We start from the raw sequence: 24,195 nt of genomic DNA on the forward strand, positions 1-24,195 counted from the left end.
TTTGAGAATTTAAAGAGGGTCCCAAAATCAGAATGTTCTCAGGTAAATCATTTCCTGTTTATTTAGCAGATATATGAAAAACAGGTCAAGAACGTTCCTCTGAACGCTTTCAAGGAAGCTCAGAAAAATGTGTTTTGATTCTTTATTGATTTTTTTGGGGGGGGAAAAGGATGAATGTGAGAAGACCATTTAAATCAGGGGTGTCAAACACGCGTGTATCCGGCCCGCCCACGAAGAGTAAAATTTGTAAGGATGTTTAAAAAAGAAAGCAAGTTTTATAGTCCATTCCTGTGGAAAGTTATGATTTTTTTAAACAAATAACCGAAATGCACAATTCGGCCACTAGGGGAGCAAAGGAAAGGCAAAACAGGTGAAACAGCACATCTCTGCACCTGCCAAAAGCGAAACCTAATAGCTCTGTGTCTGGCTAAGATGCACTTTGGTTCTCTATGAACATTACCTGTTATCTTGCTATAAGGATGATCAGTAGCTACACCCTAAAGACCAAACTCCTAAATGTTGTCAAAAAGTGAAGTGGAGTGAAGAGCTTTCCAGGAAAAATGGACAGTTTTTTTTCCCCCCACAAAGCTGAATGCAAAACCCCCATGCTTGATATGTCATCAACAGGTCACATTGTTCAAAGAATATAACATTCAGCACCACTATGAGACTCATCATAAAGAAAAGTTTCACCATTTGCAGTTAAGAAAAGAGAAGATTTACCAACAATTAGCTGGACTGAAGAACAACCGTCTGCATTTACTGCAGCCGTGACGTCAGTGATGGAGCAGTGACAGACACCTGATTGTAAAGACGTTGGTGCAAACATCCAAACCCTTTTCAGAGGACTTGTGCCCCAAACAGCAGTCGGCCTTTGCCAACATGAGTCTATCAAGGATTACGACTCCAGATCCAACATCTCTGAGGAGACTTGGACGCCAAATCCAGTCATTTATTGTATTTTCAGTTGCTATTTATGAAAACACCAACATCACAGATATGAACAGCTGTGCATATTTATTAGAGATGTTAGAGAGACCGTCACAGTGGAGTTGATGGACACAACAACAGCTGATGAACTAGTGAGCGCTGTAGTTACTGTGCCAGACGATGTTGGAGTGAACTGGTCACGTGATGTCAGTCTGATTACTGATGGCGCCCATCAAATGTCAGGAAGAAGGCAGGTGATGCCACAAAATTCAGGCAGAAACCAGGAAAAGATTCTTGGACATTTCATTGTGTTTGGCACACTTGAATGACAGTAAATGTGTTGCTGCACTGGATTTGAATACTGATATTGACTATCAGACTACTGTCTGGTGAAGTTTAAGTATGAAAAGGAAGTTAACTTCTTATGTTCACAAATGTTCACAAACCATTAAAATTAATTTTTAATGGTTTGGACATTTACATTTTAGGCACGGTGTTTCGTTTTTTTCTGTAGCCCCTCTTGAGTTTATTATCGGGATTGCTTCAGTGCCAGAGGGCAAATATTCAGTCTGTAAAAACTTCAATAGACCAACTTTTTTTGAAGCGAAATTAATTTTATTTGAGATCCAAGTGATTAGGCTGCCATGTTGGTTGAGGCATTTTTTCCAACTGAGTAAAAAAACATAAACAAAGCTGTTATTTTGCTTTTACGTTACGGGTCCGGCCCACTTGAGATCACACCAGCTGAATGTGGCCCCCCGAACCAAAATGAGTTTGACACCCCTGATTTAAATGAAAGCATCAGGGGGATCAAACACTAGGCAGTCAGAGCTGCACCTGAATGCATCGCTGATAAATCATTTAAGGGCGGGGTCCAGGTGAAGCTGCATGTGATGGCTTGATTAAAATTCACATGGAGGAAAAAAGGCTGCAGGTAAGCAGTTACGCTGATGCACTTGAGCAGACGAGGGCGGAGTCTTAGCTGAGGGGGCGGGTCTTGCGCTGTTTGGAGGAGGCGTGGCCCATTCTGTTTGGAAGACGATTTATTCCGATCCGATCAATGGGGGGCACTTTGACTCGTTGCTGTGCAAACCCTGCCCCCTTTCTGTGGACAGATAAAAGGGTTAGAGTTCTGCTTTGACCTCCTGAGGACGCTGTACCACAGGAGCAAACCTCTGCCTGGAGGTTCTCTGTTGGGCCTCCATGAGGCGGACCCCCACTCCGTCCAGGACAGAGTCGTTGGCAGGAATGCTCCTCTTCCTCTTTGGCTTCATGTCATCCTCCATCTTGACCAAATGTGCTGTTGGCTCCGCCCCTGGAGGCCTCACCTGTAGACGGCGCTGAAAGGCAGTGACAGGTGGAACACAGGATGGGACAAGGCTATTTACTGGACTAGAGGATGGTAGTTATGAACTGGGCGTGGCTAAGTCCTAGGTAAAACTAAGAGTGGACTGTTAAGACCGCCCATCTGCTAAAAGTAGTCTGTACAGGGGGGGTATTCCAGGAAGCATGTTTAAACTCCCCTGACTTTAACCCTGAACTCTGGCTGAAATCCGCCTGAACTTGCTTACTCTGGGTATGTCGGTTCCAAAAGACCGGATATGAGTTAGTGTAATTACGCTCCACTTGGTAACCCTGGGTTAATGCACGTGCACGGCAGGTACAGTCAGACATTCTCAATGGATAGTCTCCAAGAACCGCTGCAGGTGATGCGGTTCGGTTCCTGGTCCAAGACACTCAAGAAGATGGATGAAGGCCCTCCCACTTCACCAGGGAGCGCGTGTCATGCTGGGACAGGAGACCCTGCTCTGTCTGCACGTCACGTGACATCGCCACTTCCTGCTTCTGTGGGACGGGGGGGACAGAAGGAGCCGCTCAGGTGAGCGGTGACTGGGAGGGGGGGGCAGATTTCAAGATGTTCGTGAGGTCGCTGAAGTTTCAAATGTTCTGTGCTCAGAACAGCGACTGAAAGGAGTTTTCACCTGTACAGGTGAGATGACGTTCATGCAGACTGATCATTGTTCGCGGACTAAATGCGCCTTTAAGATGTGTGCGCGTGCGTGCGCGCGTGTGTATGCGTGCCGAAGTGGAACGAGCCAAAGCGACAGAGGACACGAGGCAACAGAGCTGCCTCTGGATTGGAGGTTGCGCTCTGCCCGCGCGCGCGGGCAGAGCGCATCAGCTCCAAAAGGCGCGCGCTCTCTCTGCGCACGCGGCGGAGCAAAACAAAGCTGAAGGTGACCCGCAGCCCCAAAGGTCAGGCTGCAGTTTTAGGGGGGTTTGCTCCACGTTCATCCTCTGCTGGCGGGACTCCTTCATGGTCCTGCTGACATGCGGAGTTCTGCGGTCCAGAATGCCCAGAATCAGAACCCTGCAGGACCTTCCATGAAGATGGAGAAGGTCTCCAGAACCGCAGTACAGACTCATGTGAGAAGTTTTAAACCTCAGCAGCATTTCAGCAAAAACCATCACATGACTCCGCCTCCTTCACATCCACTTTTCTCTGATCTGTTTGCAGATGCGACAAACTGAAAAAAATCAGGAACATCCCCTAAAGGGGCGGGGCCTCCCTCCGACCTCATGGTGACCTTCTGGGTCTTCAGATCAAGATTCTGATCTGCTGCTTTTTCATTTCCTGACCTGTGGAGGAACGTTTGGTTTAAAGGCTGAAATCAGAGGAGGAGGTGATGAAGATGAAAGGCAGGACAGACGGCACGTTTGTAGACTATGTAGAGGCCTTTGGGACACGTCTAATTCCTGGGGGTGAAGCAGGTTCAGCAGCTCAGGTTTCAGGTCTGGATGAAGATCCTGCTTTGGTCGCTGCTGACCCTAAAGTCAAACACGGTTCTGGCTTCACCTGGCGGCGAGTTTTGTTACAGAAACACAAACATCTCCCCTCTGTGATGGGGCGGCGAGCGGCTTCTGCTTTCCCGCCGTCCCGCCGTCTCAGACGGATCATGTCTCCTCAGACCAAAGAGAAAACAAGCCGGAGCTCCAAAAACCGCAGCTTCACACCACTGACACCACCTGAGACCACCTGAGACCACATGAGACCACCTGAGACCACCTGAGACCACATGAGACCACCTGAGACCACCTGAGACCACATGAGACCACCTGAGACCACATGAGACCACCTGAGACCACCTGAGACCACATGAGACCACATGAGACCACATGAGACCACCTGAGACAACATGAGACCACTTGAGACCACCTGAGACAACATGAGACCACTTGAGACCACCTGAGACCACCTGAGACCACCTGAGACCACCTGAGACCACATGAGACCACCTGAGACCACCTGAGACCACCTGAGACCACATGAGACCACCTGAGACAACATGAGACCACCTGAGACCACCTGAGACCACCTGAGACCACCTGAGACCACATGAGACCACATGAGACCACCTGAGACCACCTGAGACCACCTGAGACCACCTGAGACCACTTGAGACCACATGAGACCACCTGAGACCACCTGAGACCACCTGAGACCACATGAGACCACCTGAGACCACCTGAGACAACATGAGACCACTTGAGACCACCTGAGACCAGATGAGACCACCTGAGACCACCTGAGACCACATGAGACCACCTGAGACCACCTGAGACCACCTGAGACAACATGAGACCACTTGAGACCACCTGAGACAACATGAGACCACTTGAGACCACCTGAGACCACCTGAGACCACCTGAGACCACATGAGACCACCTGAGACCACTTGAGACCACATGAGACCACCTGAGACAACATGAGACCACCTGAGACCACCTGAGACCACCTGAGACCACCTGAGACCACATGAGACCACATGAGACCACCTGAGACCACCTGAGACCACCTGAGACAACATGAGACCACTTGAGACCACCTGAGACCACCTGAGACCACCTGAGACCACCTGAGACCACCTGAGACCACATGAGACCACCTGAGACCAGATGAGACCACCTGAGACCACTTGAGACCACATGAGACCACCTGAGACAACATGAAACCACTTGAGACCACCTGAGACGACCTGAGACCACCTGAGACCACATGAGACCACCTGAGACCACATGAGACCACCTGAGACCACCTGAGACCACATGAGACCACATGAGACCACCTGAGACAACATGAGACCACTTGAGACCACCTGAGACCACCTGAGACCACCTGAGACCACATGAGACCACATGAGACCACCTGAGACCACCTGAGACAACATGAGACCACTTGAGACCACATGAGACCACCTGAGACCACCTGAGACCACCTGAGACCACATGAGACCACCTGAGACCACCTGAGACAACATGAGACAACATGAGACCACATGAGACCACCTGAGACCACCTGAGACCACATGAGACCACCTGAGACCACATGAGACCACCTGAGACCACCTGAGACAACATGAGACCACCTGAGACCACCTGAGACCACCTGAGACCACATGAGACCACCTGAGACCACCTGAGACCACATGAGACCACATGAGACCACCTGAGACCACCTGAGACCACCTGAGACAACATGAGACCACTTGAGACCACATGAGACCACCTGAGACCACCTGAGACCACCTGAGACCACATGAGACCACCTGAGACCACCTGAGACAACATGAGACCACTTGAGACCACATGAGACCACCTGAGACCACCTGAGACCACATGAGACCACCTGAGACCACCTGAGACCACATGAGACCACCTGAGACCAGATGAGACCACCTGAGACCACCTGAGACCACATGAGACCACCTGAGACAACATGAGACCACTTGAGACCACCTGAGACCACCTGAGACCACCTGAGACCACATGAGACCACCTGAGACAACATGAAACCACTTGAGACCAGCTGAGACGACATGAGACCACCTGAGACCACCGACATCCCACCCCACAAGTTTGTAGACATTCTCATCCGTGTTTCTCAAACTTTCCCACAGGAATCGAACAAACACACAACACAAATGTCCAGTTTAGTGTGGGTTCACTAAACTGGACATTTGTTGTGCCTTTGAGCAGAGCACCAAACTTTACCCTGTAACAAAAAGCTGTCATGATCCACGGATAAACCGGGTTTGGAGTTCTGACCTGAACTGGACCTTCATGGGTTCTGAAACCGCCAACAGGACTGCAGAGGAGGGAGACGGACAGCAGAGAGGTCACCAGCAGGGGGCAGCAGAGACGCATCTGCAAGGAGAACCAGACGGGTGAGACAAACACACAACCCACAAACACACAACGCACAACCCACCCACATACAACGCACATAAATACACAACACCCACACACAAACACATAACCAACAAACACACAACCCAGCCACACAAAAACACACAACCAACATAAACACACAACCCACAAACACACAACCCACCCACACAAAAACACACAACACACATAAACAAACAACCCACAAACACACTACCCACAAACACACAACCCACCCACACACAACGCACATAAATACACTACACCCACACACAAACACACAACCCACCCACACACAAACACACAACTAACATAAACACACAACCCACCCACACACAACGCACATAAATACACTACACCCACACACAAACACACAACCCACCCACACACAAACACACAACTAACATAAACACACAACCCACACACAACCCACCCACACACATCGCACATAAATACACAACACCCACACACAACCCAGCCAAACACAAACACACAACCAACAAAAACACACAGACACACAACCCACAAACACACACCCCAGCCACACAAAAACACACAACACACATAAACAAACAACACCACACACAACGCACAACCCATCCACACACAAACACACAACACCCACACACAACAGACAACACCCACACATAAACACAACCCAAACACTACAGACACACAGAAACAAACACACACACAAACACACAACCAACAAACACACAACCCACCCACACAAAACCGACCAACACACAAACCACCGAGACACAGCAACAAACACACACACACAAAAACACACATCTCACACACACACACACCTTTGGAAGGGCTGAAACTTTTTGTCCAGCAACATCTTCTAATTTTAGCATTTTCCATCCCTGCAAATAAACGCCTTTTGATTGTCACTTGCACTCCTGCTGACGTGCACGTTCCTGCTGACATGCACGTTCCTGCATTCTCTCCAACATCAAACACACACACACACACTACAACAGCAGCACAACTCATGAACACACAACCTTCTGCTGTCTCACAAACTGGTGGAGTGTCACATTCAGACACACAGTCCTGGAAGCTTTTGAGACGATGATGAAGAGAATGAAGAGCAACGTTACGTACGTGCACGTGTGAAGACACGTGCACACACACCTGCTTTGCAGAGGTTAAAACAGGAAACAAAAAGTGAGTCAGACAGGAAGCAGAAATGATGGAAAAGGTCTGAAAACCTCGTGCTTTTATTTTGGTAGGAATGACCGCAGGTCGGTGTGGCAGGGTGACTCCTCGCCCCCCCCCTCCCATCATGCATGCTCCTACCTTGAGTGTGGACCACGACCTCCTCCTCCTCCTCTCTGCCTTCATCAGGCTCTTCCTCGTCTTTTATAGCAGCTCCTGTCCAATCAGGAGCCTCCGCTCTGCTGACATCACAGCCTGACCCGTCACCCTCCCGCTACCTGTTGATGAATGCCCCCCCCCTCCCCCCACCGACTCGCTCCAGGATCCAAACACAGACATGAGATCCGTCTGCAGAACCGGAGAACGGCGATTGGTTCCACAGCAGGACTGGAGGTCAGGAGGACATCCTGGAAACATGAGCGCCTCCTCTGTTTCCATGGAAACGTTGCTGCTTGAGCTCCACACCTTCCCTGTCTGTCCTCCTGACTTTAGAACGTAGAACCGAGGAGGAGAACGTGAGAACAGACAACGTGTTTCTCTGTGTTTTGATGTTCTGGTTAAAGTTTGGACTTTATTTGTGGTGGCTCCTCTTCCGCTCCTCCGCCGCTCCTCCTCCGCTCCTCTGCTGCTCCTCCGCCGCTCCTCTGCTGCTCCTCTGCTGCTCCTCTGCCGCTCCTCTGCGGCTCATCTTCTGCTCCTCTGCGTCTCCTCTGCCGCTCCTCTGCCGCTCCTCTTCTGCTCCTCTGCGTCTCCTCTGCTGCTCCTCTGCTGCTCCTCCTCCGCTCCTCTTCTGCTCCTCCGCCGCTCCTCTTCCGCTCCTCTGCCGCTCCTCCGCCGCTCCTCTGCTGCTCCTCCTCCGCTCCTCTTCTGCTCCTCTGCTGCTCCTCTGCTGCTCCTCCGCCGCTCTTCTTCGGCTCCTCTGCCGCTCCTCTGCGGCTCCTCTTCTGCTCCTCCGCCGCTCCTCTGCTGCTCCTCTGCTGCTCCTCTGCCGCTCCTCTGCGGCTCCTCTTCTGCTCCTCTGCTGCTCCTCTGCTGCTCCTCTGCTGCTCCTCCTCCGCTCCTCTTCTGCTCCTCCGCCGCTCCTCTGCCGCTCCTCCGCCGCTCTTCTTCTGCTCCTCTGCGGCTCCTCTGCCGCTCCTCCGCTCCTCCGCTGCTCTTCCGCCGCTCCTCTGCTGCTCCTCCGCCGCTCCTCCGCTCCTCTGCTGCTCCTCTGCCGCTCTTCTTCCGCCGCTCCTCCGCCGCTCCTCTGCTGCTCCTCCTCCGCTCCTCTGCTGCTCCTCTGCTGCTCCTCCTCCGCCGCTCCTCTGCCGCTCCTCTTCTGCTCCTCCGCCGCTCCTCTGCTGCTCCTCTGCTGCTCCTCTGCCGCTCCTCTGCGGCTCCTCTTCTGCTCTTCTGCGTCTCCTCTGCTGCTCCTCTGCTGCTCCTCCTCCGCTCCTCTTCTGCTCCTCCGCCGCTCCTCTGCCGCTCCTCTGCCGCTCCTCCGCCGCTCTTCTTCTGCTCCTCTGCGGCTCCTCTGCCGCTCCTCCTCCGCTGCTCTTCCGCCGCTCCTCTTCTGCTCCTCCGCCGCTCCTCTGCCGCTCCTCTGCTGCTCCTCCGCCGCTCCTCTTCTGCTCCTCTGCTGCTCCTCTGCTGCTCCTCTGCTGCTCTTCCACCGCTCTTCTGCGGCTCCTCTGCGGCTCCTCTGCCGCTCCTCCTCCGCTGCTCTTCCGCCGCTCCTCTGCTGCTCCTCCGCCGCTCCTCCGCCGCTCCTCTGCTGCTCCTCTGCCGCTCTTCTTCCGCCGCTCCTCCGCCGCTCCTCTGCTGCTCCTCCTCCGCTCCTCTGCTGCTCCTCTGCTGCTCCTCCTCCGCCGCTCCTCTGCCGCTCCTCTTCTGCTCCTCCGCCGCTCCTCTGCTGCTCCTCTGCCGCTCCTCTGCGGCTCATCTTCTGCTCCTCTGCGTCTCCTCTGCTGCTCCTCTGCTGCTCCTCCTCCGCTCCTCTGCTGCTCCTCTGCTGCTCCTCCTCCGCCGCTCCTCTGCCGCTCCTCTGCTGCTCCTCTGCCGCTCTTCTTCCGCCGCTCCTCCGCCGCTCCTCTGCTGCTCCTCCTCCGCTCCTCTGCTGCTCCTCTGCTGCTCCTCCTCCGCCGCTCCTCTGCCGCTCCTCTTCTGCTCCTCCGCCGCCCCTCTGCTGCTCCTCTGCCGCTCCTCTGCGGCTCATCTTCTGCTCCTCTGCGTCTCCTCTGCTGGTCCTCTGCTGCTCCTCTTCCGCTCCTCTGCCGCTCCTCTGCCGCTCCTCCGCCGCTCCTCTGCTGCTCCTCCGCCGCTCCTCCGCCGCTCTTCTTCTGCTCCTCTGCCGCTCCTCTGCCGCTGCTCCTCCGCCGCTGCTCTTCTGCTTCTCCGCCGCTCCTCTGCTGCTCCTCTGCTGCTCCTCTGCGGCTCCTCTTCTGCTCCTCTGCCGCTCCTCCTCCGCTCCTCTGCCGCTCCTCCGCCGCTCCTCTGCTGCTCCTCTTCTGCTCCTCTGCGGCTCCTCAGGTGATGTTTGCTGTTCCTGCTCCGCCCACCTCACCTTTTTTCCGTCTTTGGCAGCAGGTGGATCCGGGTCGGTTCACAGCTGGTCTCATGCTGGAGCTCAGAGGAACATGCAGGACTCCGGCGCTTCAGAACCAGGACTTTGGACCACATCTGTCGCCGTCACGCGTTAGCGGTGGGATCGGATGTTCCGGAGGTCCAGGCGGGTCTTGGGTTTGGATCTCAGCTCCTCCCAGCAGCTCTGAGGCTCCTGCAGCTCGGATCACAGACGGTCCGATTGTCCTCCAGGAGGTTCTGCATTGTTTCCCAGCAGTAGCCGCTCCTCTGACTCTGATGTCTGGAGATCAGGTAACCGTTATGAAGGTTTTCCTGGACGCGTCCCGCCGTGCCCCCCTCCCCCTCCCCTCGGCTGTGAAAGCTGAGCTGCAGCTCTGTGTGGATGTGGGGGCAGACGTGCAGGAGCGCCCCCAGCTCCTGCACGTCTGCTGAGGACGCTCAGAAGATGGCGAGGACACCTGAACGGCTCCAGCATGTCCCGGGTCTTCCCCTGGACCCCCTCCTGGTGGGACATGAACTTTCTCTCACTGCTGCTTTTCCCAGAGTTCCTACGGGAGGAGACGAATGGACGGGCAGAGGCGGGGCCTCAGGATCCTTCTCAGCATCTTCAGGTCCCGTTTGGCCCTAAAATATTGTCCTCCTGGTCCCAGAAGGAGTCCTGAAGGTGTGGGTGTCTGCCTGACGACAGAAGCGACCAGGAGATCGTGAAGGTGGACGTTAGAACATGACAGAAGTGACAAAAGAGCCACGACCGCAGAGCGCCACTTGGAGCGCCAGAGCTGAAACGGCTGCAGCTCAGGAAGATCCGGTTTCCAGACCTCGATGGCCGAACACGGATCTTCACACACACGGTTGATGAGTCTAAAAGAAACCACAACGATAGGAACATTTGAAACTTTGTTTCTGTCCGCTTCCGCTAAAACTCGTTTTCACCGTTGAGGAAAAAGAAAACAAGTCTTTAAAATTCCTTCATCTGCAGTGAAATGTTCTAGAAAAGAAGGAGGAGAGCAGAAGAAACCTCCTGAACATCACCTCCTGCTCCTCATGTCCCTCCTGTCACCTCTGGATCCTCCAGCAGGGGGAGCCACAGCCCTCTATACACTGCAGCTCCTTCTGGAAGATCTGCAGCTTTTTGCAGAACTTTGACTGCATTCATGGAGGAGAAGATGTGAGGAAGAGGAGGCTCCCGTGGAGCAGAGTTCTCCTTCCACGCTGAGGAGGCTTCATCTGGACATTTCTGCCCGTATTTGAAGTTCAGAGGCTCATGCATGACCACATCCTGTCACGTGTTCTAAGGGGGCGGAGCTTAGAAAGTGAAAGCAGAGTTTGCAGACGTGTTGCAGTTGTGTGTTGTTCTGCTGTGGAGTGTCAGATGTCTTTTTGTTTTTGTGCTTCCACACTGACCGATGAAGATGAGTTGCTCAGAGGAAGAGGAGGCACACAGCCGTGGGCTGAAGGAGGTGCAGCCATCTGAAGGAGGGCCTGAACCCTGTAGGCCTGATCCTGGATCCTGGGACTCACAGTAAGTTGGGGTTTCACTTTCAGCAGAAGCTGCGCTCTCAGCCTGGCGGCTGCGCAGACGTCTTCTCTTGGAATGCAGACAGGAACCCTCAGGTTCTCCTCATGTGGTTCCTTTGGTCTCCTCAGACCTAACGGACCAATCAGGCTTCAGACCAGCTTCAGACGTTCCTCACAAATGTGTTTTTCTTTGTCCTTTTAGCTCAAATGTTCTCCTCTAAATGATAGCAGTTCTAATCCAGTTGATCATTTGAGGCACAAACAGCTTTGATTGTGTTTGTTGACTAAAACCAGCCGGATGTCATCGATGAGAAAGATTAGCGTCAGAAACCTGCTTCAAGGTGGGTTCAGGTAAGGGATGATGCCTGACGAGGCGTCCATCACAGAAATGAACGGAGGACGCTGAAGCAGAGGACGGTTGCTTCTGATGATGGACACCTGGAAGGACATTTTCCCGCCTAAACCACGCCCACTTACTAAAAACATGTCAATTCCATCAATTATTCTTGTTCTTTTTTAGCTTTACATCACTTTTTCCCAAAAAGCAGACTGCTTGATGCGTGTTAGGACACGTTGTCACGGTAACGGCCGCCAGTGCAGCAGAGAGACCCCTCAGCCAATGAACTACACAGCCCAGGAGCCCCGCCCCCTGCACATATCTGGACAATAAAACTAAATAATTGGGGACATTTTTACTTTACTTTTTTGGGGTTGTCATTGATCAGAATATGATCTGTAATCCTTTTTATTGATTGATTTTGTCCTCTGGTCCTTTTTTTTAACTTTTCTGTGTGGTGTTTAGATGCCGTGTGTCTTTCCTCCTCTTTGTTAAGAAAGTTGATCAAAAGACGACAAAAAGACCCACCTGACCAACAAGAGCGGTTTCTGATGGAGCTGGGGGCGTGGCCTGACTCATGTCATTTAGAGACTTGTAACGAGTTCCTGAGTGCAGGATGTCAGCGAACGTTGATGTTTCAGGCCCTTCATTAGAATCATTTGAACAGAAATCTCTGATCTCATCTCTGATGATCTTTGATTTCTCTCCCCGTCACACTGAAAGCCCAGTTTGGTCTCTGTTCTCCCCTGGAGTCCTGATGAAAATCCATGAAGAGTTTCCAGGAATGGATTGGTGTGAGGAGACGGGGGACGTTCAGAGGACGACCATGGAAGCTGAGAGGAATCAGACCTCACCTCCTCTCTGATGTTTGTGTCTGCAGAGGTCAGACGCTCCCGTCTGCATCGTCCAGCTGTGGATCCATGAAGAGCGACAGATCCAAAGGTCAACCTGAAAACTTCAGTTCTGGATGTGGATCTGCAGACTCAAAGTAAACCTCAGACTCTTCCATCTAAGTTGACTTTTCATGTTTTTGGTTTCAAGACTCAGTGGTGGTCTTTGAAGGCCCCCCTCCATTGGTTGAATATGCCCCCCCCCCTTGGTTGGATAAGTTTCTTCTGTTGAGTAAAGGTTGTAAATGTGTCTGCAGAGCTCCGCCCCTCACACTGGAGGACCGCCCAGCAGCATTCATCTGTGAGTCCTTGAAGAGCGACAAATCCAGAGAATACGTCATTAACTTCAAACATGGACCTGGACCCTTAAAGTCCAGGTAAGAACCAGTTCTCTGAACTGGTCCGAGCTCAGGCAGAACACAGTTCTCATGAGTAGTGAGTGATCATCAGTAGGTCCATTCCGGGGTTCTGTGTCTTTAGGGAAGTCTTCATGATCTTTATCTACTGTCTTTGCCTCAGTCTTCTCTTGGTGTCCACAGAGAGAGGAAGAGGAGATCTGTTAGTGAAGAGGAGCCGCAGTCCGGCTGCGTTTTATGTCAGGACGTCCTGAAGGATCCGGTCTCCACCAGCTGTGGACATTGGTTCTGTAGAAGGTGCATCACCTCTCACTGGGACCAGTCTGCTGCATCAGGACACCGGTCCTGTCCTGATTGTAGTTCAAGGTCCACACCGGGTGAGTTTGATCAGACTTTAGAGGAGCATCTCTGGAAAACGTTTCCTTCATCCCTTAAAGAATTCAAAAACGCTAAAACCACCAGAACCTTTAGGGATTTCAGAATCCGGGTTCTAGATCAATTCTTCTCTATGATGGTGAACCTGTGAGTTCCTGAAGAGGAAAAGTCTTTCTAAAAGAAACTGGAACAACTGGACTGTAGTATAAGAGAACTGGACTTAGTGACCCCTCCCCCTGGCATTCCAAACAGGAAGTGACTTCTTTAGAGGACATAAACAGCTGTTCTTCACTCAAGAACCATTCTTCATCCGATATTTTTAGCATGTTCTTTTTTTCAGGATGTGTTTTCTGTAGCTCAAGTTATAAACTGACCAATCAGATGCCTCAATAAAAGTAGGTGGAGCCTGCTGGCCCCACCTCCAACGTTCAAAACATTTGATTGACAGACTTTGTGTAGTCCGCTTTGAAGTATTAGAGGTGTGGCTTTCCAACAAGCTCACTCCTGATTGGTGAGAGTGGTTGCCATAGAAACGATGACTCAGACCGACTTGGACTAATCACTGCTCACTGACAGCGTCTGGCTCCAACATGGCGGCAAAAGTATCGTAAAAAAAATGGCGACCAAATCGACCTCATTTGGTTGGAGCTGGAAGTAAACCGTTTATGATGATGTCACACTGACTCAGTCCACTTCTCTGATAAAGTAAATGGTTCTGAGAGGACAGGAAGGAACAATTACTCTAGAACATCGGTTATGACCCCTGAAGGTGAGTCTGAAACTGGACCTATGACGTGAAAAACGACCCCCACCAGTCCAGGTCCAGAGGAGCAGAACTCAGAACCAAGTCTGCTGTAGCCTCAGGGTCCTCGCTCAAACAAGGATACTTTAAAAACCAAACTCCTAATTCTGTAAACCTGAAACCATACAAGGGAAGTTCCGTCTCCATGGATGTTATTCCTCATCACACAGCAAGTGGAAACATGACAGACGAGCAAAACACTAACAGACTTCTCTGACATGGACTGAAGTGACCGCGTTTCTCCAGACTGTAGTTGTTTTCAACAAGCGTGGCACCAAAAGGTTAGCATTTAACGATAGCTAGCATGACGGACTGGTGGTTTAAGCAAAGAACAACCCAACAGAGAATTACCCAGCATGCCTCACTGCAAACACCACAACATCCAAAGTCCAAAATGAGACTGAAGATCTGCTGATGGACTCAGTTATGAAAACTAAACTTCTGTTTTGTTGGAGACTCATGACATTTTTTTCTCTGCTGTCTTTCTTCTTCAGATGTTGGACTGAAGGAGCCATTAGATGAACATCAGATCAGTTTGAGGAGGAGATGTGAACATGCAACTGAAGAATCAGGAAAAGAAATGCCCCTGAACCGGATCTACACTGAGCTCTACATCACAGAGGGACTGAGAGAAGAGGTCCAGACCCAACATGAGGTGAGGCAGCTGGAGACCTCCTCCAAGACCAACAGGCGTCATGATGCTCCAATCAGGAACCAGGACATCCTGAAACCCTTACCTGACCAGCATGGATCCATCAGAGTGGTTCTGACCAGTGGCGTTGCTGGAGCTGGAAAAAGCTTCTCGGTGCAGAAGTTCACTCTGGACTGGGCAGAGGGCTCGGAGAACCAAGACATCAGTGCTGTGGTTCCTCTTTCCTTCAGGGAGCTGAACTTGATCAGAGACCAGCAGCACAGTCTTCTCTCTCTGATCCAGCTGTTCCATCCAACGTTCCAGAAGATCCCAGCAGAGCAGCTGTCTGTCTGCAAACTTCTCTTCATCTGTGACGGTCTGGATGAAAGCAGACTTTCTCTGGACTTCAGCAACAGTCCGGCGGTGTCTGATGTCACACAGACGTCCTCAGTCAACGTGCTGCTGATAAACCTCATCCAGGGACGTCTGCTGCCCTCAGCTCTGGTCTGGATCACGTCCAGACCTGCAGCAGCCAATCAGATCCCTGCTTCATGTGTGGACAGACTGACAGAAGTACGAGGCTTCAATGATGCTCAGAAGGAGGAGTACTTCAGGAGGAGGTTCCCAGATGAAGAGCAGTCCAGCAGAATCATCTCCCACATCAAGACCTCCAGGAGCCTTCACATCATGTGTGAGGTTCCAGTCTTCTGCTGGATCACTGCTGTGGTTCTGGAGAACATGGTGTCCACAGAGCAGGGAACGGAGCTGCCCACCACCCTGACTGACATGTACTCCCACTTCCTGATGGTCCAGACAAAGAGGAAGAAGAACAAGTACCAGCAGGAACATCAGACAAGTCCACAAGAGCTGGCAGAGGCGGACAGGGAAGTTCTTCTGAAGCTGGGGGGGCTGGCATTTGAAAATCTGGAGAAAGGAAACATCATGTTCTACCAAGAAGACCTGCAGCAGTGTGGTCTGGACGTCACCGAGGCCTCGGTGTACTCTGGAGTTTGTACTGAGATCTTCAGAAGAGAGTGTGGAATCTTCCAGAAAGCGGTCTACAGCTTTGTTCATCTGAGCGTTCAGGAGTTTCTGGCTGCAGTCTACATGTTCCACTGTTACTCCAACAGGAACACCAAAGTTATGAAGGACTTCCTGAAGGATCAAAGAAACATCTCATCTCTGGATGAGTTTCTGAGTAGAGTCATGGAGAAATCCCTGCAGAGCAAAACTGGACATCTGGACCTTTGTGTTCGATTCCTTCATGGCCTCTCTGTGGAGTCCAACCAGAGGCTCTTAGGGGGTCTGCTGGGTCAGACGGACCAGAGTCCAGAAACCATCCAGAGAGTCACCAACAACCTCAAGATGGTACAGAAGGACGAGGAGACACCAGAAGACTACTCTCTGCCATGGCAGATGATGAGTGGAGATCAAATCTCTCCTGACAGAAGAATCAACATCTTCCACTGTCTGATGGAGATGAAGGACCTCTCAGTCCATAAAGACGTTCAGGAGTTCCTGAAGTCAGAGAACAGAGCAGAGAAGAGACTCTCAGAGATCCACTGCTCTGCTCTGGCCTACATGCTGCAGATGTCAGAGGAGGTTCTGGATCAGCTGGACCTGGACGAGTACAACATGACAAACGAGGCTCGGCGGAGGCTGATCCCAGCTGTGAGGAACTGCAGGAAGTTCAGGTGAGTCCAGAAGTCCTTTGTGTGGAAACAAACCTGTTAAATCAAAGACACAAAGCTTTATCACGTCGGTAAAAGACTTTAGTGTGTGGCCTTGAACTGGAATAGAGCTTTGAAAGAAAAAGTCTGGAGCAGATTCACCAGATTTACGTCGCTACGACATTTCACACCGAGCCTCTTCCAACTGTAGGTACATCATGCACTAGTGCCGGGTCGCCACAGTCCTGCGTGAAGGTGCATCCCATGGGCGGTGTGAACGTGGCATCAGGGTTTGTCTGTATAACAGCAGCCTCTAGAAGCGACCCACAGGTTACATGGAGTATAGTCTGTGAACTGAGAGAAAACTCCCTGAATGAAGCAAACTCTGGAACATCTGCTGTTGGAGAAACAGAACTGCAGCACTGAGATTGGAGGAAGCAGATGGAAGAAGAATGGGAGGAGTTGAAGGAACCTGAAAAATGTTAAAGCCACAGAGAATGACATTTCAAACAGTTTTGCTGTTTCATCTCACAGAAGCTCTGGAGATCACCTGTTCCTGTCTTTGTCTTCACAGACTCACCAACTGTGGACTCTCAGAGACGGACTGTGGAGTCGTGGCTTCAGCCCTGAAGTCCAACCCGTCCCACCTGACCGAGCTGGACCTGAGCAAGAACCAGCTGAAGCATTCAGCAGTGGAGCTCCTGTGTGCCGGACTGCAAAGTCCAAACTGCAGACTACAGATTCTGAGGTCAGAAGAGTGAGGCGGCTGGTCGGTTCGTCTCTCAGAGGACCTCTTTCTCTAGCTTTTCTCCACACTCCTTGTTCGTCGGGGCGTGGTCTTACCCTGCTGACCTTTTATTTCTTCTGCACTCATTAACACAATCTTTGAAACCATCAAGGTGGGATTGTTCTGCTGTTGTCCCACCGCTCTGAAGACGTCAGCCTTCTGACAAAACTCCTGTCTGGAGAACTTCCTGTTTGCTGTCCTTCCAGAACTTCTGACTATCTTCAGCGGTTTCTCAGGTCAGACACCTTTCAGTCACCAACCAGGTTGTGACTCCTCAGCTCTTGACCTGTCATTACCCAGGTATTCTTGAGGACCAGAAAATATCACACAAAGGAATGTTGGAGTCTTGAAACCTGTGATCAGCTACATGGAGCTCCTCGCCTGGTTCCGATGGACCCGGATCTCCAAAGAGCTTTGATGGAAATGTCCTGAGAACCTCTCAGAGGACGTCTGCCTTCAGTCTGGAGCTTTGGCAGAGGTCCATGCTGGAGTCAGCTGAACTAATGAAGTCTTCTTCTGCAGCAGAAGAGCTCCACCCACAGTCAGAAGTGACAGCAGAACCATCAGAACTCTGCCGTCCGGGTCTGGCGTTTAAATGCTATCCTGCAGATGCCGAGCTGCTGGTGATCACCTGAACTCACCTGTTCCTTCACAGACCTTCTCTCTCTCTGCTTCCATCAGGTTGGAGCGCTGCAGTCTGCTGGAGAACAGCTGCGCTGCTCTGATCTCGGCTCTGAAGTCCAACCCGTCCCATCTGATCGAGCTGGACCTGAGAAACTGCGACCTGCGGGATTCAGGACTGATTCTCTTGAGTGGTTTGGTGGAGAGTCTTGACTGCAGACTGCAGACTCTGAGGTCTGTATTTGAGCTGGGGTTGTGATGATCAAACGTGTCTGAAGACCACCTCAGAACATTCTGGTCTGAATGCTCAGAGGTTCTGGATTTGACCGAGTGGCTCCAGAAACTTCTTCTAACTAGAGTGTTGTTCTGTGGTCAGGCTGGAGCGCAGCTCCTTGTCGGATGTCGGTTTTATCGCTCTGGGAACAGCTCTACAGAAGAACCCGTCCCATCTGACCGAACTGGACCTGAGCATTAACAAAAACCTGCAGGATTCTGGACTGGTTCATCTGTGTGGTTTCCTGAAGGACCCCCTCTGCCAGCTGCAGGTTCTGAGGTCAGTTGTCTGTTTGTTCCTGATGTAGGTTCTGCATCTTCTACATGAATGTCCCGGTGACGGTCAGAGGTGGGTACCAGCAGCCACAACTCTGTCAGTCTGCCCCAGTATGAATCAATGATGGACACATTGGAAAGACTTTGAGCATCTGGAAAAGCACATAAATCTAATCCATTATTATTATAATTATTATTAAAACATGTTCTGACTGTCATTTGTGCTGATGTGCCTCGTGGAAGTTCAGACTCTGGAGCAGGGGTGTTAAATCAAATCAAATCAAAACTTTGTTTCTAAAGCACTTTTACAACACGAGATACTCAAAGTGCTTTACATAAAAACCATAACATTTTTTAAAAGAAAGGACAAGACAAACAAATCCGTTGTTTGAAACCCGCACAATGCCCCCCCCCCCCCCGCCCCCCCAACACACACACACACAAACACCATGATAATAAGAATAATATAATGTAGAGAGCTGGCTTTGTACTGAAGTGGGGAAACAGTGTTTTGGGGACATGTTCACATCAGTAGCCCCCACTCTAGTTCACAGAAAACACTACCACAGGACCCCCCAGATCTAAACAAAGAGCCAGACCAGGGAGATCCCACTGCAGCGACCTCGTTTACTGAGAAGGGTCTTCACTGATGTGGAGGATCCCCCTGAAGAAAACACTGGAGTTGCAATAAAATGGAAGAAAATACAAAAAAGTAAAATATTTTTAAAACAAAAAGGGACATAAATAAACCTTAATAGACATAAAATGGTAAATGTGAATAAATACATTAAAATAGCTAAATAAAAAATACAAAAAAACATAAAATAAGTAAGTGAAAATAAATAATATATACACATACACATAAATCAAATTGGTAAAAAGATAACATAAAAATGTCAAGTAAGTTCTTACATTTCAATTAAAAACTAGATTAAAAAGGTAAGTTTTGAGCCTTCCTTTAAAAACTTGAACAGTCTCTGCAGACCTGCGGCATGCTGGGAGGCTGTTCCAGAGGTGAGGTCCATAAAAACTGAATGAGGCCTGACCGTATGTTTTAGTTCTTACTTTTGGCAGAACCAAAAGGCCCGCATCTCTTCATCATCAGGAGACACAGCCATGTAGAGTTAAGTGTCATCAGCATAGCTGTGAAAACAAACGCCATGCCTCCTGATGACGTCCCCCAGTGGCAGCATATATAGATTAAAAAGAAGTGGGCCTAAAATTGAACCTTGGGGGACCCCACAGTTGATGTCAAAGACCTTTGAGGAGCAAGTATCCATACTAACATAAAATCTTCGATCTGTGGAATGGGAGTAAAACCACTTTAGTACCAGAGATGCCCAAACCTCTCAGCCTGTTGAGTAAAATACTGTGATCTACTGTGTCAAATGCAGCAGTCAGATCCAGTAATACCAGGACTGAGAGTTTCTGACAATAAAGGTTACATCTGAAATCATTTACTATTTTAACAAGGGCCGTCTCTGTGCTGTGGTTTGTTCTAAAACCGGACTGATATTTTCAAAGATGTTATTTCTATTTAAAAACGAATGGAATTGGATTTTCAATCAAAGAGTTTTTCAATCATTTTACTTAAAAATGGTCCGTGGGATACTGGATAATAATTGTTATAGTTGTTTGGATCTAGAGGCCTCACCACTGCCGTCTGAAGAGAGTCATTTACTGTATTTAAAGCTCAAACTCAAAGAAGTCCTAACATGTTTTCAACAAAGATGTGGGGATTGGCTCTAAAAGGCAGGTGGTTGGCTTCAACTGGGAGAAAACATGACCAAGTGCCACAGCATCAACCAGGACAAAACTTTCCAGTGTTTCCTCTGATAAATGCAATGCTATATATATATAGATTCATTCAAATCAATACCTTTTTGAATTAAAAAACTAGATCTACTAGCATTGATTTAACTCCTGAAGTGGTCTGCAAAACTCTCACATGTTCGATGCTGCTATGGAGGACCTCTGAGAATGTCTTTTAGTTAGAGTCTGTTGTTTTAAAGACAACTTTAGAGTCATTTTTGTTTTCTATAATTAAGTTTGAGAAGTGGAGGGTTCTACCTTCTTTTTATTTACGTGGTTGTAGATTATTTGCTGTTCGTTAAAACTGTTGGGATGTACAGTTAATTTAGTTTTTCTCCACTTCCTCTCCACTTTCCTGCATTCATGTTTCATGGCTCTGAAACGTGAACGTGTCAAACTCCAATTCACCGGGGGCCAAAAGAAAGCAGTGAAGTAAAGTCACGGGCCAAACTCAATATTTATTGAAAATTAACTGCAACTGAGATGTAATGTTTAACCTTCTCATATAGTGTCTTCTTATGTTATCTTTATGTTTGTGAACAGATAATTTACCTCCACCTGTCTTCAAAGCTCCTGTTGTCCATCTTTCTTTTGATCATTTTTGTGAAGGCTGAAATGAATTTTTCCGATGTGATTGGAGCATGGCCATCAGTGACTGTCAACGGAAAAAAGAAGCGCTTGCCGATTTAGACTGCGTGCCGTTATACTAGCAAAGCATTGAGGGATTTGCAGTGTTAGCGGTACCGTGTATACCGCGGGCTTTAATGCCCATTTGATATGATCTTGTGGGCCAATTATAATTACACTGCAGGCCAAACTTGGCCCCCAGGCCTGGGTTTGACCCATGTGCTCTGGAGATTCTCCAGCAGGACCACATGGTGATGGTGAAATACTGGAACACTTGACGACATCACTTCCTGTTTCTTCTGGATTCAGGTTGAGGGGCTGTGAGTTTTCGGCAGTCAGCTGTGCAGCTCTGGTCTCAGCTCTGAGGTCCAACCCGTCCCATCTAGCAGAACTGGACCTGAGAGACAACTTTTTGGAGGATTCGGATGTTCAGCAGCTCCAGGATCTGGTGGAGAGTCCAGACTTCAAACTGCAGACTCTGAGGTCAGTAGAGCGCTGGAGTCGGTCCGTCTCCTGTTGGCGGTTTCCTCCTCAGAGCAGCTGCATCACTGATGTCAGACCAACCGGCTGCGCAGATGTTTCGTGCTTTTTGGTCTTCAGCCGTAACCTGAACCTGCTCTGTCCTCTGAAGCCAGTTAATATGAAATCAATGATGCAGAGGTTTGTGAAGCTGCAGCTTCTCAGTGAAGCCCTGAAGAGAAGCTCCAGCATCTGAAGGAGACGTGAAGCTCCTGCTGGTCTTTCTCCTGCATCGCTGACTAACAGCAGAGGATGAGGACAAACCTTTGTCTTCTCTGCAGGACGGAGTCCTGGTGACAGCCTGATCCTCCTCCTCCTGGAGGAGCAGCTGAGATGTTCTGATGAACCGTTAGGAAGGAATGAAGGGATGACTGTCGATACTGGAGCGCCACATGGTGGACAGATGGAGAACTGCAGCTCATCGTCTGATTCTGATGTCAGGAAGCAGAATTCTCTCTGGCAGCTGATGTTAAAGGAAAATGTTAACTTTTATTTTGTTATATTACACATTTTAAAACATACTCTTCTATAAAGTTTTCTTCAGTGCAGGTATTTGGACATGTGTGTTTGCATGTGTAGTATGGCAAGTACAAAGGATCATTATACACCTGCTTGGAAAATGCTGGATTGTTTTAACATTTAAAAAAGGTGAATGTAATTTATATCACATGATGCACATAAGAAATTTTATTTACTGAAATGACCCATCATTTGCTGTTAAGTGTGTTTAAAAACGGTTCTATTGGAGTCAGTGTTCGAGCTCAGGACAGGCGGTCCGGCGTTTAACGTCAGGATGCTGCGTGTGTTCAGTGTTCAAACCCAACGGATGAGCAGCGGGTTTTGGTCCATCCGTTTGTTTTGGTGACTCATGAAGAATGTGTTTGATTTCTGTCTTACAAATATGACATTTTCAGAATAAATGTCATTTATTTAATCCTCTTTTTTTGTGGCCATCAAATCATTCGGTCTTCATGCTGTTAGAAGACAAAACAGTTCATCTGCATTTATACGTCGCTAAAATTCGTCTCCTGAAAGGAGAAAAAAAGAAAGCGAGACGAGCTCTCTCCTTATTGAGAGCATTTACTCCAATGAGTGACAACAAGGCGCGTTCGCCCCCTACTGGTCGTTCTAAGCACAAACAATCGACCGCTGAACAGCTCGAGAATTATTGACTGAGCATTCATTAGCAAAGGAGCATCCCCCATGCCACGTCGGGAGGGCCCAACGCGGGGCCCCGCCCTTGGAGAGCACCCCACTACCACCCAGGAGTTTTGAGCAAATTATTTTTCTGTGATATTAAAAGAAATATAGTCAAGTGTTTACTACACTCTCCTGCACAAAGAAAATGTTGCCCTCCATACAATTCAAAGTACAACAAATAGCTTCTGTAGGAAAGAATCTGTCCGCTTAGCAGATGTCTCCATGCGTCCGGAGTTGGGAGAAGAAAACCAGGATTCAAATGGATAAAAATACAGTTTTATTTCCCTAGCAAAAGTTCTAAAACTGATTAAGACAGATATTTCTGGGTTCTCAAGAAGTTTGTCTACAATGCACATGAATTACACGCGGCTGATCTGCAGACAAAAGCAAGAAGAACAAAAAAACTTCTGAATGTAAAGTTCTTATGTGGTGCTGCTCGGGTCTCCTCCCCCCGAGGGCACATGGCTCTGTCGTCAGCTCAGCCCACCTCCTTCGGTCCATATTTATGGTCCGCAGCAGCAGTCACTGACTGCAAGGACCATATTGTTTTCGCAGCTGGAACGACGACTTCGCCACCTTTCAGCGAGAATGTGACCCCCGCCACATGCTCGAAAAATGTCACCAAAACGTGCACACACCTGGGATAAATTAAAAAAATGAATTTTCCACAAAGTCAACGTCACCTGCCCCGAAGACGATGACATCACGGCCAGCGATCCCGTCAAAAAAATGAATGGGCCGAAAATCGCGTATGGGGCCGAACAAAATGTACTTCAGAATACAGTTGCGAAACCCAAACACACGTGTTGGGGATATCCCAAAGAAGTTTTGAAATCATTATGGGATGGCCACACGACCTATGGCCTGGCGGCCATTTTGTGGCGAACTCTGAGAATTGGCGATTTTTGTGTTTTCCCACGATATGGGAAAACGACACTTTTGTTTGAGCGATTTTCACGCAATTGCACACACTTGCTGCCAGCTCCAGTCTACAGACACCACAGTAGTGTCGTTGACCTTTGACCTCGGGAAAAGGTCGCCATCCTGGATTTTCTATAAAAAACACCTTTGCCACCTGATTCAAACGTAAACTTCTCGTTGGAATTTTCATCGATCGTCTCGAAACTTCTCGGGCATCAATGGCAAGCAACTGTGGAAAAAATGTTGGAATTAGAAGTTGTAGATTTTAAATGGCGTGCGCATGGTGAGCTAGCAAGGAGGCATACTGTTATAACTCCTATGTTTTTCAATGGACTACTGTGAAATTTGAATGCATGCATTCATTCCTGAAACTGAATACATTGAAAAACACTGGATATGGACATATAAGGAATGTGGGCGTGGTTAGCATAAAACCACTGTTGCTAAGGACAACAAAAAGTTTACTTTTGCCGATTTGTCTGAAACTGACATCGATCTGTTCGTCATCAAAAGGCGACCAAAACACAAAATGGTTGCTATGGAGATAAAATCAACAGAAAAGCAGCCATTTTGACATTTTTTTTTTTTTACTAACTTACATATAGCTCTCACCAATGGAGCAATGTGTTTTTCTGAGTCAGTTGATGATCCTGATCGCTAAGCTAGCACTTTTAGCTATGTTAGCATAACTAGCA

The 24,195-nt window shown here is 49.3% G+C and overlaps 2 protein-coding genes and 1 long non-coding RNA gene across 6 annotated transcripts; 1 reads left to right on the top strand and 2 right to left on the bottom strand.

The window, feature by feature from the left end:
• Nucleotides 1–1,523: 1,523 nt before the first annotated feature.
• ostn (osteocrin) lies at nucleotides 1,524–7,604 on the bottom strand. Of its 2 annotated transcripts, XM_078929806.1 has the most exons (5): nucleotides 7,465–7,604; nucleotides 6,969–7,028; nucleotides 6,037–6,135; nucleotides 2,104–2,270; nucleotides 1,524–2,035 (listed from the first exon to the last, which is right to left on the bottom strand). In XM_078929806.1, the coding sequence occupies exons 1-5, from the start codon at nucleotides 7,507–7,509 to the stop codon at nucleotides 1,909–1,911; spliced, it is 498 nt and encodes a 165-aa protein (XP_078785932.1). In that variant the 5' UTR covers nucleotides 7,510–7,604; the 3' UTR covers nucleotides 1,524–1,908. The 2 variants fall into 2 exon arrangements, with proteins under 2 accessions (XP_078785932.1, XP_078785933.1); XM_078929807.1 differs by lacking the exon at nucleotides 6,969–7,028.
• A 2,913-nt stretch (nucleotides 7,605–10,517) lies between these two features.
• Nucleotides 10,518–11,053, bottom strand: LOC144981612 (uncharacterized). Its single transcript, XR_013647216.1, has 2 exons — nucleotides 10,918–11,053; nucleotides 10,518–10,746 (listed from the first exon to the last, which is right to left on the bottom strand). It is a non-coding gene; the product is annotated as an uncharacterized LOC144981612 (long non-coding RNA).
• LOC101172555 (NLR family CARD domain-containing protein 3) lies at nucleotides 10,740–22,318 on the top strand. Of its 3 annotated transcripts, XM_023961398.2 has the most exons (10): nucleotides 10,740–11,407; nucleotides 12,621–12,728; nucleotides 12,888–13,007; nucleotides 13,170–13,363; nucleotides 14,658–16,488; nucleotides 17,039–17,212; nucleotides 17,933–18,106; nucleotides 18,249–18,425; nucleotides 21,170–21,343; nucleotides 21,661–22,318. In XM_023961398.2, exons 1-10 carry the CDS (start codon nucleotides 11,292–11,294, stop codon nucleotides 21,674–21,676), a joined length of 3,084 nt encoding a protein of 1,027 aa, XP_023817166.1. In that variant the 5' UTR covers nucleotides 10,740–11,291; the 3' UTR covers nucleotides 21,677–22,318. The 3 variants fall into 3 exon arrangements, with proteins under 3 accessions (XP_023817166.1, XP_078785926.1, XP_078785925.1); XM_078929800.1 differs by lacking the exons at nucleotides 17,933–18,106; nucleotides 18,249–18,425; nucleotides 21,170–21,343; nucleotides 21,661–22,318 and adding an exon at nucleotides 17,552–17,684; XM_078929799.1 differs by lacking the exons at nucleotides 17,933–18,106; nucleotides 18,249–18,425; nucleotides 21,170–21,343; nucleotides 21,661–22,318 and adding an exon at nucleotides 17,364–17,540.
• Nucleotides 22,319–24,195: the final 1,877 nt, after the last annotated feature.

Source organism: Oryzias latipes, chromosome 13 (assembly GCF_053564925.1).
Source record: "Oryzias latipes strain Hd-rR chromosome 13, Olatipes_Hd-rR_3.1".
NCBI classification, from domain to species: Eukaryota; Metazoa; Chordata; class Actinopteri; order Beloniformes; family Adrianichthyidae; genus Oryzias; species Oryzias latipes.